The sequence below is a fragment of the Barbus barbus genome (genome assembly GCF_936440315.1).
Source record: "Barbus barbus genome assembly, chromosome: 45".
Lineage (NCBI taxonomy): Eukaryota > Metazoa > Chordata > Actinopteri > Cypriniformes > Cyprinidae > Barbus > Barbus barbus.
Window position 1 is genome coordinate 6311666 of NC_136723.1, and position 19097 is coordinate 6330762.

The 19097-nt window shown below is 35.5% G+C and overlaps 1 protein-coding gene across 2 annotated transcripts in view; it reads left to right on the forward strand.

Moving 5' to 3' along the window:
- Positions 1-147: 147 nt before the first annotated feature.
- Positions 148-19097, forward strand: part of LOC306863966 (exonuclease mut-7 homolog) — a 47525-nt gene continuing 28575 nt past the window's right edge. The window contains exons 1-18 of one of the 2 annotated variants that reach the window (XM_079407596.1): positions 148-394; positions 5016-5085; positions 8477-8541; positions 9332-9679; positions 10714-10767; positions 10857-10996; positions 12056-12162; positions 12256-12329; positions 13243-13281; positions 13363-13532; positions 13768-13918; positions 14086-14284; positions 14434-14543; positions 14668-14845; positions 14924-15081; positions 15598-15798; positions 16342-16395; positions 16584-16715. In XM_079407596.1, coding sequence (XP_079263722.1) covers positions 5061-5085; positions 8477-8541; positions 9332-9679; positions 10714-10767; positions 10857-10996; positions 12056-12162; positions 12256-12329; positions 13243-13281; positions 13363-13532; positions 13768-13918; positions 14086-14284; positions 14434-14543; positions 14668-14845; positions 14924-15081; positions 15598-15798; positions 16342-16395; positions 16584-16715 — 2205 coding nt within the window. In that variant the 5' untranslated portion in view covers positions 148-394; positions 5016-5060. Of the gene's footprint in view, positions 438-5015; positions 5086-8476; positions 8542-9331; positions 9680-10713; positions 10768-10856; positions 10997-12055; positions 12163-12255; positions 12330-13242; positions 13282-13362; positions 13533-13767; positions 13919-14085; positions 14285-14433; positions 14544-14667; positions 14846-14923; positions 15082-15597; positions 15799-16341; positions 16396-16583; positions 16716-19097 lie in introns of both variants that reach the window. The other variant, XM_079407597.1, reaches the window with a different exon arrangement.

Consider the following 19097-nt stretch of genomic DNA (forward strand, 5'->3'; position numbering starts at 1 on the left):
AATTTAGTTTTAGATTTTTATTTTTTTTATATAACGAAATCAAGCTGTACATCTAAACCAGACTGTGGTTTCTTTAAAATTATTTTTGAAATATAAGACTGTTTTATACTGTTTACTCGTCAATAGATGGCGCTCCAACTTCGTTCTGCTACTGATTTATTATTTAATAACGATAGACTCGTTTTGTCCTTTAAAAATAAAACTATTACTGTCGCATGTTTAATTTTAGGTCGCAAATTGAAAGCTTTTCCAGTTCCACGTGAGAATATTCGCGTGCCGCAGCGTCAAATGTCCATAATAAACATTCCCTGAATTTAATGGTTCCGCCCGGATATATGGACAGATTTCTCCTACATACACTTTCCTCGGTGGCTGACATTATAGGTATTCATAGGTAAGCTGAATATTCACAATCAACACTGACTCAGTCAGAACATGTAAATATAAATGTTTTGTTTTTAACACCAGTAGTTGTGATGGAAAGCACACTTGTGTTTTTATGCTAGCTGACATTAGCCACTGAGTAACGCTATATTGACTGTTCTCGTTTCAAAATATAGAAATTACGTCTTTTGGTCGACGTTTTAAAGTTTATGTGAAAGTGAAAGAGTACTTCAGATTTAATTAGTAATTTTTTTCTTACCCAAAGTCATTCAAGTTTAGTTTTCAACTTCCAAGACTGGGCTTTGCTCTAATAATATATGTAACGTTATGTATTGAGAATGTGTTGGAACTGTCCTGTTTAATGGCATTGATATCTTTATAATGTAATTATGTAAAGAGCTGTGAGTAACGGGAGTCGGTTTGATCAGGAGCTACACCCACAGTGTCATGCAGGGCGTATCCAGCCGCTACCAAACTGCGCCTAGCAATCATTTTCATCAAATAATTAAATATATGTATATGTTTTTGTCATTTCAGACTCGCTTCTGAAACGTCAAATCATTGATATTACCGAACAAATCAAAGTAAATGCGTTAGAAACCTCTCAAGCATGTAGTTAGACAGCATCAGTTCATATAAAAGCCCACTTCTGGAATGAACTCAGTTGCATCGATGAGCTTGAAGAGCTGTTTGACTTTTAGTCATTCTCAGGATGTGAATCCTTGATATCAACAATTCAGTTTTCACTAGTGACAATGTTCATTTCTGATATCTGAAAATGTATTTCTGGTATCAACAATTCAATTCTTGATATCAGAAATTAACATTGTCACTAGTGAAAACTGAATTGTTGATATCAAGAATAGACATTTTTACTATTAATATTTGTGTTTCTGATGTGAAATTGAAATTTCAACTAGTAAGAAATTAATTCTTGATATCAGAAATTAACATTTTAACTAGTGAAAACTGAATTGTTGATATCAAGAATTCATATCCTGAGAAGGATTAAAAGTCAAAACGGCTTGCCATACTAACTTTGTTACTAGTGGAAATGTAATTGTTGATATCAATAATTAATTTCCTGCGAATGAATAGAAGTCAAAACGGCTCGCCTATTGCCATTACTATGATATAAATTCTTGATATCAAGAATAATATTTTTTACTAGTAGAAATCTAATTCCTGATATTAAGAATTAGCATTTTAACTAGTAAAAATTGAATTGTTGATATCAAGAATTCATATCATGTGGATGAATAAAAGTCAAAACGGCTTGCCATAGACTGGCGACTGGCTTTGCCTCATGCTCTCTCCGCGCGTCCGCCAGAAGGATGCGAGTGGAAGCGACCAGGTGGAGCAGAGAGACTAAACTGTCTTGTTCAGGACTTCAAGTGCTGACACTTTTTTATTTACTTCTGTAAATAGACTATTGTAGTTTTGTATTTGTTTACTTAGTTAAACATTAGACTGCTAGCAAATGTTCGAATAGCAGTCAATTAATTATTGCAAAACTACCAAAAGGACATAGTTACTATTGTAAAGAGTAGGAATTTAGCAGACAAATATTCACATGGTTTTATAACCGGATTAGAGGGAGCTAAGGCAAACAACAACACAATGACATTTAACATGGTTACTATACTTAAAACATGGTTACCAAAAATTAACAATGGTTTTACACTATATAGTTCACCATGGTATTTGTAGTAAAACTCTGGTCATACAATTGGTAATTAGTCTGCCAAAAAAAGGTTACTTTTACCATAGGCCTAATAATACCATGGTTCATTTTCCTTATAGGACAAAACATGACCCATGATAATGCAAAAACATGTTCAGTGTTAAGATTTTTTCTATAAAGATATATTCAGGATGTAGCTATTGTTGTACCAATTTTGACATTTAGGCAAGATAAAACAATAACATATGGTCCTAATGTAATACTTATTTATTTTTCTAAAATAAAGTATAGTATGTGCAAACAAATTATAATGAGGTGGTTGTTTTGCAACAAGGTGGAGATGCTGGTGAAAAAAGTAAACGCACGATGGACAGAGAGATGTCAGGGAAAATGAAGAGACTAAAAAGGAAAATGGAAGTGATAACCTTGAATTATTTTGCACGGCCTCAGCCTAGGGATTTAAACTTGTTTTTATGTGATGATGATGATGATGATGGTCATACAAAAAATATAGTTGTCCGTGGTTTCAAATGTTGTTGTGGGTTTATGGGATGGTCTGGATGAGTGTGAGATTTCCCGGCCTGAAATTTTGTCCCAGTCCACCCCTGTTTTTTTTATTACCACAAAAATATTAAGCAGTTTTCAGCATGTGTAATAATGAGAAACATTATTTATATTTGAGTACCAATAATAGTTGATAATAATTTAGAACCAAAATATCAACCAAATATATATATATATATATATAATTTTTAGTTTTTTTGGAATACAAGAAAGTACTACATTTTTAATCTTCTTAGGTATTAAATGTAAAAAACAAAAAAACTTTTAATTATATTATGTATTGCAGTAAAAATGACAACATTATGCTTGGGAATGTAGTGAAGTAGAAGTTTTCCAAAGAAAAACATTCTGATAAAGTACAGATGCTTTTTAAATTTACTTGAGTAAAATCACTTACTGTTCAGATCTGAGCACAGAACAGGATTTGATGTTGTGTGAGTGGTCTCTGTGTCCACTAGATGTCAGTGAAGTCCAGAGGAGATGTGAGTTAGTGTCAGGAACGGGAGCTTTGGAGTTCAGTGCCAGGAGCTTCCCCTGAGACTGATGAGAGAAACAGTCCAGACTCCAGACCAAAAAAAGTGTTTAGCAGATAAACACAATCTGCTTTGCAAAGAAAAACTCGACTTTCAAGCAAACACAAAGTGATTTGCAAATACAAAACTCTATTTGAGAGAAAATGCAGAGGTATGGACAAATATATGTATTGTGTGTTACAACTGTGAGACTCAATTTGCCTTTTTATGAGGCCATTATTTTCTCACAAATGCGTGTTGGCAGATTTTCTCACAAATGCGTGTTGGCAGATTTTCTCACAAATGCGTGTTGGCAGATTTTCTCACAAATGCGTGTTGGCAGATTTTCTCACAAATGCGTGCAGGCAGATTTTCTCACAAATGCGTGTTGGCAGATTTTCTCACAAATGCGTGTTGGCAGATTTTCTCACAAATGCGTGCAGGCTGATTTTCTCACAAATGCGTGCAGGCTGATTTTCTCACAAATGCGCGCAGGCTGATTTTCTCACAAATGCGTGTTGGCAGATTTTCTCACAAATGCGTGTTGGCAGATTTTCTCACAAATGCGTGCAGGCAGATTTTCTCACAAATGCGTGCAGGCAGATTTTCTCACAAATGCGTGCAGGCTGATTTTCTCACAAATGCGTGCAGGCTGATTTTCTCACAAATGCGTGCGGGCTGATTTTCTCACAAATGCGTGCAGGCTGATTTTCTCACAAATGCGACAGGCTGATTTTCTCACACGTGTGCGGGCTGATTTTCTCACATGTGCAATTGAGCAACTTTCTTTTCCAAAACAGCAGATGGCGCTGTTGGTCAATTTACGCTAGTCTCCCGAGACCCAAAACACCTCTTTACCTTTTTAGACCAATATGAGTGGGGAACAGGTGAGTTTCTGTCTTACTAGATCTATAATTAACCATTTAGATGTTTTCACAAAGCGACCCTACTACAGTGTCAGTGAAATTCACAACAAGTGCTGTAAAGTTGTTAACATGATTGATTAGTTCAAAAATCAGGAGTGACATGGTTAAACATTTAACTAGGCAGGCTTTCCTGCCTAGAAATGAGCCTGCACACATTTGTGAGAAAATCAAGCCAAGTTTCCTCATAAAAAGGCAAAAGTTGTAACACACAATACATATATTTGTCCATACCTCTGCATTTTCTCTCAAATAGAGTTTTGTATTTGCAAATCACTTTGCGTTTGTTTGAAAGTCGAGTTTTTCTTTGCAAAGCAGATTGTGTTTATTTGCAAAACACTGGATCTGTTTGATGAATATTGGCACAAAATTCGCTCCATAGAAGCACTTGTTCACATGTTGCTCAACACCAATCACTTTGACTGTTCAGTCGACTAACTAGGAAAAAATCTTGTTATACGTTTCCTCTCATAATGTGAAGGTAAATCTTAGCCCTGAAGCATTGCGAATTCAATAGGGAACGATATATAACACTTTTTTGTGAGTAAACTGTTGCTGACTTGGGAAAAACTGCCTGAGAATGTGTGAGAACTCACTGAAACGACTCGCATGTCGAGCAACATTAAGAACAGCTGCCAAACTGCACATTTTTGGGGATTGCTACATGGGGGGAAAAAAAGTCATTTTCATTTTACACTCATTTGTTTGAGGTCATCTAGCAAATCCTGCTGTGACTTCCCAGCCTGAGAGGCATTCTGAGAGAGTTTTTCAGTTATAATCATATATTTCAGTTATGAATGTTATTAAAATCCACCAGGCAGAAAAAATTATGCAATGTTAGACGTGTTAGAGTCTCTTAAGCATGTTGTAGCCTGTTAAGCCTGTGTTGGGAAATCAGTTTTTCCATGCATTTTACGATCATGACAATGATTGGGTTCTTTGGTGCAGGGTGTGGAAGTGTGGAGTTCAGACAGCGCCACCAGGTGTACAAGAATGAGCCTGGAAGGACAATCTAAAGGTACATTTCAAACATCATTTGATGCTCTTTATTAAACATTGTGTGCTAATGCTAGCATGATTATTACTGACTCATTCCTAGGAATAGTTATTAGAAAAAATATGAAAACAAATGGGATGCAAATATATCCGTACCATTTATTGGCTAGTAGCTGTTATTTTATTTATTTAAAAATATATATTAATTTATGCTATTTTTCAGAGGTTTGGGAGACAGTAAGATGTTTTAAGAAATGAATACTTTTATTCTGCAAGGTCAAAAAAAACTTTATCATAACAGACAGTAAAATCGCCTTTAAAGTTGTCCAAATGAAGTTCTTAGCAATGCATATTACTAATAAAAAATTAAGTTTTGATATATTTACGGTAAGAAATTTACACAATATCTTCATGGAACATGATCTTTACTTAATATCCTAATGATTTTTGGCATAAAAGAAAAATTGATAATTTTGACCCATACAATGTATTTTTGGCTATTGCTACAAATATACCCCAGCGACTTAAGACTGGTTTTGTGCACCAGGGTCACATTTGTGCATCCCTAAATCAAAATTGACCCCATTTACTTTCTTAATACATGATCCTTGTCTTATTGTGAACAATTATTAGCGCATTAGTTACAAAAAAAAGTTTTCATAATAAAAGCTTTTGTTAAAAATACATAATTTGCTCCATTTCCTTTTCAACTCAAATCACCAAGCCGACTAATTTTTAACCACTCATCATATCAAGACTAAATTTTCCTATCCAGTCGAATCCTGATGGATGAAGCGACTGCTAAACACAATAGCAATGACCTTAGCAGTGGCTTAGCAAATGTTGTGAAAGTCAACTTCAGCATCATCACGGCGAGTTTTGCGCATTTAAAAAATTTAATAATCCACTCAATTAAAGAGATGAAGTGTAGTTTCTGCTTGTTTCTCGGGTCGTTCGCTCCACGAGTGGAAGCAATGCATGATATGGACTTCTGTAAGTACATACCTGTCTCCTTCAACAACAATCTCACTTTTCGAACTTCCCATTGACTAGCTGCATAGTCTACATTCCTTAATGTCCTTCCACCCCACTTTCCTCCCATGCGTGTGTATGTTAATGCCTGGAGAAGAATGAGGTTAGGGTGGAGTAGAGACAAAGACCAGAGAATATAATGTGTTTGTGTGTCATCGTGCTAATATGCGTGTGCCGTGCCGCCACACCAATCACAGAAAGTTTGCTTATGGGAAAAGACTATCCTAAATAATGTTTAAGCTCATGAGGGAAGCGTTGCTGGCAAATCCGATGATCTCCATGTAGCCTGATGGGACAAATGGGGGTGCGGTTGTGCTGAGAGTGGACGGAGAAAAGCCCTTTGCACCACTTTCCCAGGCTGTCGGTCAGGAAGGCTGGATTTTTTACACTGTGACCACCGTGTTGCCCTTTCCGGGGGAAATCCGAGACAAACACCAAGAAGGGGGGGGGGTGGTCGGAGAGGACAGGAAAACCGGTCCTGGGAAGAAGGAGAAGCTAGGAGAAGAAAGGTGTTGGCCACACAGCGTGAGAGAGGTTGTTGCTTTCAGGGCTCCTCAAAGGAGCGTATACCTCCCCTCCATTACCCCATTGTCACCGGCCTGTCCTGTCTCGCCCCCGCCTTCTTCCTCAAAAAATGGCTCATCTTCTCGCAGTTTTGTGGCCTGGAATCACTGCCCAAAAATACAAAGGCCCAACACCTCACACACAACAATAGACTCCTCCTTTATCTCCCTGTTACGCGTATTAAATGTTAATTTTTGGGCCCTTTTTGCTCAATTCAAATGCGGTGTGAAGTATCCACATGTAACAATAGCTGACTGGGAAAAAAGAGTCAAGGAGTGCATTACAATGGAAGTAAAATAGTTAAGCCTGTATCCCGGATTTAAAAGGAAAAGTTGGTAAAGTCTTAGAGTGGCGGGAAAAGTGAACTTTCTTTAATTAATATCTATTCCTGGCCTTATTAATGATTCATTGGTGCATTTTACAGACGAAAGGAAAAATAAAACTAGTGTTTGCATCATTTATCAAAATGTAATGCTTTTCTTTTTCAGCTGTCATTACTGATTTTTCAACCAGTTTTCTCCAACTATATAGAGACCACTTTTTATGGTCAAACCAGTCAGGTTTTACTTGTTGAACTCAAGGTCATATTGTGGAAAGAAAGTTTGCAAATGCATTTGGACTTGCAAGTCAAGTGAACTATTTAACTTGTGGAAATTGTTGTTTTTAAACATTCCCTCATCTGCTGCTAGCCGGTCAAACAGGTAGTCCCACCCTTGTATGTGTATACATTTATATGAAATATATGTAATTAAAAAATTTTGAATAAAGAAATCAGTTTGTGTTGGATAAGGACTTATAAAATCATCAGACCATGGCAGCTCATGTTTTATTTGTTGAATATTCTGAAATATGTCCCAGCGCAGAAATAAAATGGGTTGCGGCTCAGAATGCAATTCATTTGAAATTTAAAGTGGAATTGCACCAAAAAGATTTGCAGAACTAATGTCAGTTTAAAAACATTCTCTCATCTGCCAAAGTGGTTAAAAGAGGTATTCCTGTCTAAAACTCACACCATTGGTTGAGCCAACGTTTTTACATATGAAAAAAAATATTTTGATTAAATATGTTGTGTAAAGAAATTAGTTTACGCTGGAAAAGAAAAGACAACACTTGAAAAATCATTAAACCGTCAGCAGTCCACATGCTCTTGACACATTGAGCTGTGGTGCTCAAATGGGGAAAACAAGTTTGAGTCCAGCCTGCAACATTTCCTGTTACAAGGTTAACACAAAAACATTTAATGACTTTAATTTTCAGCTGACTTTTCATCGCCTTCCCTCCAACTACCTGTCAAATAGAGGCCTTTTTTATGGTCTAATCAGGTTTTACTTGTTGAATATTCTGAAACATGTACAATGGGTTGCAATTGCAAACACATTTTCATTTGTTTCACATTTATGCCAGAAAGATCTGCAGAAATAATGACGATTTTCAAACTTTTCCTCTTCTGCCATTAGTCCTGCCCCTAACTCACGCCACTGGTTGAGCCAGTGTTTCAAAACAATTTCATTTGCAATTTCAAGTAAAGTAAAGTGGTTCATTTTGTGGAGTTTGTTGAAATAATGTATGCCTTCAAACAGTCAGTCCCACTGACTGCATGAGCCTTTTAGTCATAAAAAAAAAAAAAACAGTTTAATTGGAAAAGGACACGTTTGAGTCTGGCCTGCAACGCTTTCAATTTTTTTATAAAACATGGTCAAAAGTTGCAAAATGCAGTACAGTCAGCGTGAGAATTTGTGAGGTGGAGTGAAACCAGACATGCAGTTAAGAGCTGAGTGTGACTGTGTGTAACCCTGCTGTCATGTGTGCTGCCCCAGGTGTTGACCTGCCTGCCCTGCAGGAGCACCTCTGCGGCCTGTGGAGCAGGAAAGAGCAGGAGGAGGTAAGAAACAGATGTAACTATACTCGAGCTGAGCGTGTGAGCGTCTCATGAGAGATGAGACGGTCATGATAAGTTAACGAGAGAGAGGCCTAGCTAACCACTTTCTCAAAATTCCTGTATTCCTCCCCCCAATGTTTAGGACCTACTCAATATTTTTCAAAGACTCCTACATTTAAAATTTGCCCCCCCCCCCCCCCAGGTTTCAGTTGCTTCTTCAGCTCTCATGAGAATAATTTAGACTTTAAATGCAATAATCAGTTGTAACTGCAGTGAATTATCATTATTTTGGTATCACTAGTAAATATTTTCATAATATAATGACAAACACAATTGTAACTTGACAAAAAAAATCACTGTGCAGCATTGACCAGGTTTGACATTCAAAAGCCACAGAGTTGTAGTTTTGGAATACAGAATATTAAGTAATACATATAATTGAAGTAATTTAATTTATTAGTGCTGTCAAACGATTAATCGCATCCAAAATTAAGTTTTTGTTTACATAATATATGTGTGTGCACTGTTTATTTATTATGTATATATAAATACACACACATACAGCATATATTTTGAAAATATTTACATTTATATATTTATATTATATTTTATATCATATATAAATATATTTAATTTATCAACAAAATATTTTTCTTGCATGAGTTTGTATTTATATATACATAATAAACATATATTTTGTAAACAAAAACTTTTGGATGCAATTAATCGTTTGACAGCACTACAATTTATTAATAATTGTATTAATCAGTGCATATTTTATTTTATTTTTCAGCTGCGGCAGTTTTTAGCGAGCAGTTTCTCGCAGATGCAGGAGCCCTTGGTTGGTCTGCTGGACTTCCTGCAGGGCTGCCTGACCGTCCAGAAGGGCAAGTGCACCACGCTGAACCAGATCATTCTCACAGAGTTTATGCGCTGGAGGACCAATAATCCCCAGGCCAGTCTGAATGGCATGAGGGAAGAAGAGCGACTGCGTTTGCAGAAGAAAGCCCTGGGGCTCCTCACAGACTCTCATCCTGGGTACATGGACCCCCTGCTGGAGATTTATCAGCTGAGCTCACTGAAAAGACCACTGCTGCTGGAACATGTGGACTTCCTGCAGGACTTCTGCTGCTTCAAAGAGGTGAGAGGAAGTCGTCACCAGCTGACTGACACTTTTACAATATGTTCCAATACAGTGACAATAGTTGCTAGTAGTAGAAAAGTATAGTAAGGTCAGTTATGGGCAATATTTATTTATTTAAATAGATAAATAATTATATAATAGTACAAAATTAGTTTTATTTTATTTTGTGTTTGTTATTGTTTTTTTTTATACAAAATTCTGAGGTCGCATTTATATATATAAATTTTAATATGTGTCATACTTGCTATCATTAAATGCAGGAATCAAAATTATGTCTAGGTCAGATTGCACCCCCCAAATCAATCAAACAAACAAACAAATAAATATGTTGCTCATAATTAAAAAAAAGATTACAATTATTTACTGCTATTAATTTAACACTGTAACATTATTTTATGACAATTAAAAAATAAATTAATGTATATATATATGTGTATATATATATATATATATATATATATATATATATATATATATATATATATATATATATATATATATATATATATAATATTATTATTATTTAATTTTTTTATTTATTTTATTTTTCTATTCATTCATTTATTTTTTTCAATATACATATTTGCTTTAATTCTCACCTGAGAATATACTATATATATATATATATATATATATATATATATATATATATATATATATATATATATATATATATATATATATATATATATATATATATATATCATTAAATGCGGGAATTAAAATTTTGTTTAGGTCACATTGCACCCCAAAATCAAAAATGTTATTTAATTTAAATGTTGCTCATAATAATAATAATAAAAACAAATATTTACTACTATGAATTTCTCATTGTAATATTATTTGAATTAATATGTATTACTTATTTTTTAATAATGAATTTAATTATTATTTTGTTATGAATATGAAATATAATCAGTCTTGTAAATGGCCAATAATTTAAAATGCTTATATTTGGCAACGAAATATAAAGCAAGATATTGTGCAACATAAGCAGCTGTAATGAAATGAAATGTTGTGTTTTATGACAGGCGTTGATGTTCAGTGTCAAAGTGGAACTGCAGAAAGATCTGGACATGGAGAAGGTCAGTTCACACAGCTTGATGAATAGCTGGACCTTTACTGTTTTAAGCTGGACCATCTCATTTCCGCTGTCCTCTGTTTGTGCTGTTAGATGTGTGTTCCTCTCATTCTGCTGGACAAGCTGTCTCTGGCGGAGCTGTTTGTACGTGACCATCCTGACCTGCAGCAGCGTCTGGTCTCACTGCTGGACTCCTGGTGCGAGCTCAACTTCAACATCCAGGCACTGCTCAGGTGAGAATCAAAGCAAATATGTATATATTGAGATATGTATACCATATATATTGAAAGGTTGAAAATATAATGTAAAAATTATAACACCCTGCCTTATTATTCATTACATCTCTTTATAGTATTAAGAATTTGTAGGGAAAACATGCCAAATGTTTTTAATTGCCAGTAATGTCACAATACAAAACATGGTCTTAATTAGGCTCAATTTATTTTATGCAAAAATCTTTTGAACCTGGAAATTCAATTATTATTGAAACATATATTAACTATTAATAATATTATAATATAATTACTTTTAATAATATTACTTAATAATAATTAAAGTCTATTCTCTCGTGTTATAACACCCATTTAACCATCATTTATCATTCCATTTTTTTTCCTGATGCCTGATTTCAAATCAATACTAATACTATTTATTACTTTCATGATTCATGGATTTGTTATTATTATTATTATTATTGTTAAGTAACAACAATAATAGTCTGTTCTTTCATATTATGATAACAGTAATTTATGTCTTTTATCATTCATCCAACTTCATGTAAAGTTTAGTGTTTTGATGCCTGATTTTTACATAAGAAAACATTAATTATAATAATAATAATATTAATAATGGTTTATTTTTCAATTTGTTATTCATCCATCTTTTTTACAGTGCATTTTATTGATGTCTATTTCACTTGTGCAAAATTGTCTAGAATTTATAAATATTAATCATATGTATTTATTATAGTGCTGTCAAATGATTAATCGCGATTAATCTCTTCCAAAATAAAAGTTTTTGTTTACATAATGTGTGTACTGTGTATATGTATTATGTATATATAAAGACACACACATGCATGTATATATTTAGAAAATAATTACATGCATATATTTATATTCATATATATTATATTGTATATATTTAATATATAATCGTAACATTTTTCTTAAATATATACATGCGTGTGCCTTTATATATAAATAATAAAAATGTTTTGCCTCTTTTTTTACTTCTGCAAAAGTGTATAATTAATAAACAATGCAGTATGTATACATGTTGTGTGGTTTCAGTCAGTACCCAAACATGGTTCTCTCAAAACATCAGAGAGACCAGATCCAGCCCAAGCTGCTCAGTAAACATGTGTTCAGACTCATGGAGAAATTCTGCATTGAGCCAGGTGTGTGAGCATTTCACTCCACGTTTGTTTGATCTCAAGTGTGTAGGTTTATGAATGTGTGTGAATGTGATGTTTACACTGGTCCCACTACAGGTCTGTGCTCTAATTCGGTCTATAAGAGGAAGCTGGACTCACTGAGGTTCCTCATGTACAAAACCTTTGGTGAGGTGAGAAGGTTCCTCTTTTTCACAGCCCTTTTTTATCACATTAGCCAAAAATATGTAAAAGTGTCAGGTTTTTAGAAATCTACTCTTTGTATTTGCTAGTTTTACTTCCATGACTTAAAATATTTCAACTATAAATATCTATATGTCTAGTATACATATCTTACTCAATGTTTTTTTTAAATAAATGTTTTTATATATATTTTTCAAGGCAAGACATATTTGTTTTTACAAATGTAATGAATTATTAATTTATAAATATTGTTATGGTTTTGGAGAGTTTTTGGAGGTTTTCATATATTATTGATTTTTGTTTTCAAAAATCAATAATATAAATACCACGAATAATAATTAGCAATAATGATTTAAATATAACTGTTAATTTAACATTATTAAGATTAATAATTAAGTTTTAAAAATGAAATTTATTTTTTAGAATATTTATTATAAATCATTTCTGTAGCTTACTAATAATTTATAAATAATACTCTTATAAAAAAAAATACTATTTTTCTAAAGAACCAATAATAAAAGATTATGCCAAGCAAATAAACAAATCAGTTAGTCAACCACCAAAACACTTGTTTCTTTTTTATGACATGGCAGTTCTTTTATCCTGATAATATAAATAAATGAATAGATAGGATGGAAAATGAGTGTCATGCAATCAAATGCCTCACAACTACTTCTGTCTCGGAAATGACATGATGATCAATATAAAGCTAAAATAAAGGTGGGGAAAAAAAAAAATGTTGTTTTAGTTACTAATAAACCAATCAAATCTTGATTAATAAAATAAAGTCTCTCCCTTTATTTACCACTAAATATTTTGTGCTTTCAGAAATGCATCACAGGGTAAAGTTTTAAGAACTGCAGTGATGTGTCTGCTTTATTGTTTTTTTTTTTTATTTGACAGAAAAGCATGTCGGAAGAGAACTGGAGAGACCATGTTCAGGTAACATGGTCTTAATTCTGTTTTAATTAAACACTTGAACATTTTAACTGTTTTTAATAAGTGTGTGTGTTGTGATCTCAGGCCATGATTGAAGGCAATACAGAGCTCCAGGTTCAGTTGGTGCAGCTGTTGGTTAAACATTGCAGCCTCCAGACTGCTGCCCAGTGGGCTGCACATTACAACTTACCCAGAAACAGGCTTCCCCTAGGAGTCTGGGACAAAATTCAGAGCCTCTCCCGCAAGAAGCAGCTGTAAGTATTAAATCAAACGCACACATACACACACACAAACACACACACACACACACACACACACAGACTTAAGAAACTATATTTGTAAAGACCTCCCATAAATGATTTCCATTCCAATAATAATAATATTTACTGTAACCCTCACACAAACCTTCTGACACAAGTCAGAAGACACACACACACACACACACAAAACCATCAACCTCACAAGTATATTCCTGTCATCTTGTCATAGAGAGATGTGTTTTGTGAGCGGCCCACCCGAATCTTGGACACCTCTTCAGTCTGATCAGCAAAAATACTACAAGCTGCCTCTGCCCAAAGAAAACGTCCTCTTTGTAGAGTCATTAGATGAAGTTACACAGTGCAGAGATGCTGTTTTAAAGGTAATCCTTTGCTACTGTATCTTTAAGACCTCTGTTATGATTGGCTAACCTCTGAGTATTGATGTAGTTTATATTGTCACATCAATTTTAATTATTTCCAAAGAACAAGGAAGATCCTGTTTTGCATTTTATATCCTCTGTGACTGTCTCTCCTTATTCTTCTTCAGCCTGGTTGTGTGGTGGGAATAGACATGGAATGGAGAGCCGGTTTTGGCACAGTATCCTCTCAGCATGTGGCTCTGATCCAGCTGGCCGTACAGGAACGGGTGTTTCTGTTGGACCTTTGTGCTCATGCCATTAGCCATCACAGCACCACAGTGAACTTCATCAGAGCTCTGCTGTCAGACAAGAACATCCTTAAACTGGGTAGGAAACCTTAAGGCAAATTAAGCCACTGACTTTCTGATGTTCATCATATTTCTTGTGTTAGTAAACTATGGGTTGGCTATCAGGGAAGATATGGTAATTTTGTCATCTTCTTTGGAAAGCATTGCTAGCTGTGTGTGTGTATCTAGGTTATGGGATGTCTGGAGACTTGCGGAGTCTGGTCAGCACGTGGCCTGATCTCCGGGAAGAGCCAATGAAAATGGAAGGAGTTCTGGACCTGCTTCATGTCCATCAGGAGGTGCTGCTACAAATGACCCCCCAAATGAATATCCAATCACCATTGCTGATTGGATATTCCTAACCATATTTTGATTTTAAAACCTATGTTGATTCTTTATACAATTAACCTCTGTCACCCCCAGCTTCAACGGTGCTGGTTGGGAAACAAACTGTGTCGGTCAGTGGAAGTGAGTGATGGACCAGCAGAGAAGGGCCTGAGTTTGCTAGTACAGCAGGTATTAGGAAAACCACTGAACAAAACCGAGCAACTCTCTAACTGGGAGCGCCGACCTCTCCGTACCAGCCAACTCCGCTATGCAGGTAACACACAATTCATGAGTAGTGGCATAGCATTTTCAAAAACCTTGTCTCATTCTCTTTTTGTGACTATTTTTTTAGCCACTGATGCATACTGCCTGCTAGATGTCTACCTCGTCCTCTCCCGGGACCCAAAGGCATTTGGTTTGCCAGAGGACCTCTGCTCCATTCCCTTAGCCCAACCGGGCCGTGAGGAAAAGAAACCCAAAGAGAAGAACAAGCAGACTAAAAGAAGAGAGGTCAGTCCACTGGTCTCTGACTCTGCTTTTTATGAGCCTGTAGTCCTGAAAATGGCTCTGTTGTCATAGTTACTGTCATAAAATTCAATATAAAAGTAGCTGATGAGAATATGTAGAGTTTTTATGGTGAAAAAATTAAGGGATCCAACTAAAAATGTGGCAAACATTCAAAACAGTTTATTTTTGTGGGGGTTTTATGTCATTAGTCACTTTGTGTATTATTAGATTATATATAATAATTTTCCCATTTGTTTTATAATCTGTCATTTAAAGACACTGCATATTTAATGCATAATTTATAATTTACTTTAAAGAACCCATGGAAAAAAGTTTTGAGTTTTAAGAATACAAGTTTTGTGACAGGCCCTGTAATACTGTATGGCCTGCCCAAAATTTTCTCCAATCTCTTGATGCATTTAGTGGATCACAATTTTTAGAGCAGTTTAGGTTATAGAAAGGTCAATTAATTTCAAGGAAATTCTTCACCAATGATTTGTAGTTTGTTTTAATCTTCAGGCTCGGCAGAAGGTGAATGAGCCCCACTCTATGGATGACTGTTTAAGGATGAATTCGGTGTATGAAGGACCCACTATCACACCACCAGAGCTGCGAGTGGTCTGTGATAACATGCTGCAGGGTCTGGGACGTTTTTTGCGCTGTCTGGGGGTGGACGTCAAAATGCTAGAAAACACGGATGACCATAAAGTAGCAGCAGAGGTGAGACAATCAGCCACCTGCTGTTGACATTTGACATAACCATTTTAGTTAAATTTCATTAAATTTCATAGGTCTTTATAAGATGGTCCTCAGCTATCTCAGATCATATTTGGAAAGAATAAGTAACTAAAATTCTGAGTGGACCTCCATGGCATGTGGTGTCCCTCAGGGCTCGATCCTTCGACCTTTTGATGTTTAACCTGTATATGCCCACACAAGGCCAAATAATGAATGAAATGCGTACCAAAGTTATGCTCCCAGATCTACGTACAGTAGTGCTATCATCAAGTGTCTACAGCCCCATATTGTCTCCTACAGTTAAATAAAGACAGAGGTTATTGTATTCGGCTGCAAAGAAATTTAAGGAAAATACCTTCTGAAGTTTAAAGACTTTAATGGTGTCCTCTTTTATATAAATCTCTGTATTAGTAGTTGTGTCAAAGCATAACTAAATAACTCTATTATTATCCGGAAAAAATAGTAATGGAATTAATATATTAAGTAAGTAATGTACTTGCAGTCATGTTATGTTCTCTCCTCCAGCTGGCTCGTGCTGAAAGTCGTGTCATCCTCACCGCAGGTCAGCCCTTCCAAACAGTAAGTGTGTGTTTGAGTTGTTGAGAGACATGCAAACTCTGTGAGCTGTCTTGCATCCTACTGCCTACATAGGTAGTTTATCTCCATAGGCAGCTCAATAGGTTTTAGTACAGAGCCCCAGTCTGCTTACCAAAAAACCTGTGCAGTGACTTTGTTTGTATGTGTGTGTGTGTTTCTGTGTTGTATAGTTACGCTCACAGGTCGGAGAGGGCCGCTGCCTGACTCTGGACTGCTCCGAAAAGGCACGTGACCAGGCCGTCCATGTTCTCAGACATTTCCACGTCCACCTCACCCCTGAAGACATCTTCAGTCGATGCCAGGTCAGTTGTGCGTGCCTGTAAACAAGCACATATGTGTGCATCTCTTACACGTGTTATCACCAGAACAGAAACTTTGTCCTATTTAAAATAAATGCATTTATCAATTTTTATCAATATTAAAAGGAAAGAAACAAGGAAAACATTCTTTATTGATCTCTTGATAGTGGCTTTTACCACAAAAAGTTGCACTGACATTGCAAGCAAGCACTAGGAACCTTTAGAGGAGTGGAACAGCCAAGCACAAAATAGTGGAACACGGTTTGTTTTTAAAGATCTTACAGGAAATAACCAACCAGTGTTTTGCGTCATGAATTCTGTATGTCAGCATCATTTTGGAATTCCATTGTGACTTTAAATTGAATAGTGAGATTCCTAAGCATTTCCACATTTACCCCCTATCTTAAGACATTTGTGTCTTATCTGCAGACATAAGAGTTGTGAGTCCGGAAGGAAGCTCAAGGAGATAGAGGGCTTCTCTGGTGACACTTCTACTGTGAATCATTGGCTTGATGTGCCACTGCTGTTTTCAGTAGAACATGCGCAGGAGGAACTTTCTACAGGCATTTCCTCTCACATAAGTGATGATCGGAATTCAGACAATGGATATGAATAAAGAAATAAGCAATTACCAGAGGGATATAGAAACAACATGAGACAAACAGAAGGAAAGAGTAAAGACAAAAGAGTACCTAGTCATCATTAGCACTGATATGGTTATTAGGATGTCAGTATATCGTTGGTAGTTCATGTCAAAAGGTTTTCTAGGATAGGCTAAAATCATAAGTGAGATCACATTGAAACATCACATCACAACTTTGTTCAGAAAACCACATGGCATGTAGTGTCCCTCAGGGCTCGGTCATTGGACCGTTGTTATTTAATAGGCACATCACAACACACCTTTGCCCAAACAAGGCTAAATAGTGCAACATAACAGAAGAGCATACCATAGGTAGGCAGCCAGATCTACCTAGCACTTTTGTTACTAGGGTATTCTTGGTGGTTGCTGGCTCATAGCTTACTAGTTCAAGTCAAAAGAGTTTCTATGACACTGTTGTTGCTAGGGTATTCATGGTGGTTGTTGGCTAATTGCTTACTAGTTAGTCAAAAATGTTTCTATGGTAGGCTAAAATCATTAGAGAGATGGCTTTGAAACATCACAACACACCTCCCTTGTTACTAGGGTATTCTTGGTGGTTGCTGGCTTATAGCTTACTAGTTCAAGTCAAAAGAGTTTCTATGACAGGCTAAAATTATTACGAAGGTTGCTTAGAAACATCACAATAGAACTCTCCTCAGAAAACCACATGATTTAAGGTATCAATCATGTCCATAGCTCAAACAGGATGGGTTATTATGTGCTGAAATTTAATAAATGTGGTTAGATGTTTGTTAGAAATAAGACCTTTAGAAAAAGCGATGCTTTCTCTAGCAAAATGTAAAAAATGTAATACGGACTAATACCAATAAGATGATCAAGGGATGAGATGAATAAGTGGAAGGTGGAAGGTTGATGGGAAAGGAGACTCTGGCCCTGCAAGAGAGGACAGGCAGAAAGATGATGTGAAAGATAACAGAGACAGACTAGGGTGTGAGACAAAGGTAGAGATGGAGGCAGATATGTGGTTGACTCATTCCTGCTGTAATACCTGATCTCCATTAGAGCTGCACCTCCGGCTCCATTGCAGGTCTACAGTTGTTTACTACCTGTGATTGTAGGATTCAAGAGCACAGTAAAATGGGTTAACATTGCCAGTAAGATTGTTTTAATGTCTTTTAAAAGAAGTCTGTTATGCTCGCCAAGGTTCATTAATTTGATCAAAATATGAAATTTAAAAATAAAATGTAAAATAACTGTATTGTGTTTGAATATACAAAAAGGTGATTTATTCCTGTGATGGTAAAACTTAAGCATACATTTTATAAATATTTTGTTTTTGTAAACCAGTTACCAGATAGATTATGCAGTATACTCAGAGTTATTAATTAACACACAAATAGAAATTCTGTCATTTACTAATGTGAAATGTCACTAATGTCATTACAAACATGTGACTTCCTTTGTTATTTGAAAAACAAAAGGAGATGTTTAGTGTTATGTTCATGCTGCTTTTTTTCTGGATTACAGTTCCGTAAATAAATAAATAAATAAAAGCATGTCATATGACTTGTGTAGTCTTCTGAAGCCATACAGTAGCTCTGTGTGAGGAACACACCAAAGTTTTAGTAATTCACAACAAATATAGATTTTTTTTGCCAAAGCTCTTAAATTTTATTTGCATTTGCATATTCAAACTTGGAAAATCAGAACTCATTTCATTTATCAGAGGCAAAAAAGTGATGCAGCGAGTTTGAATATGCAAATGGTAATTGAATGGAACT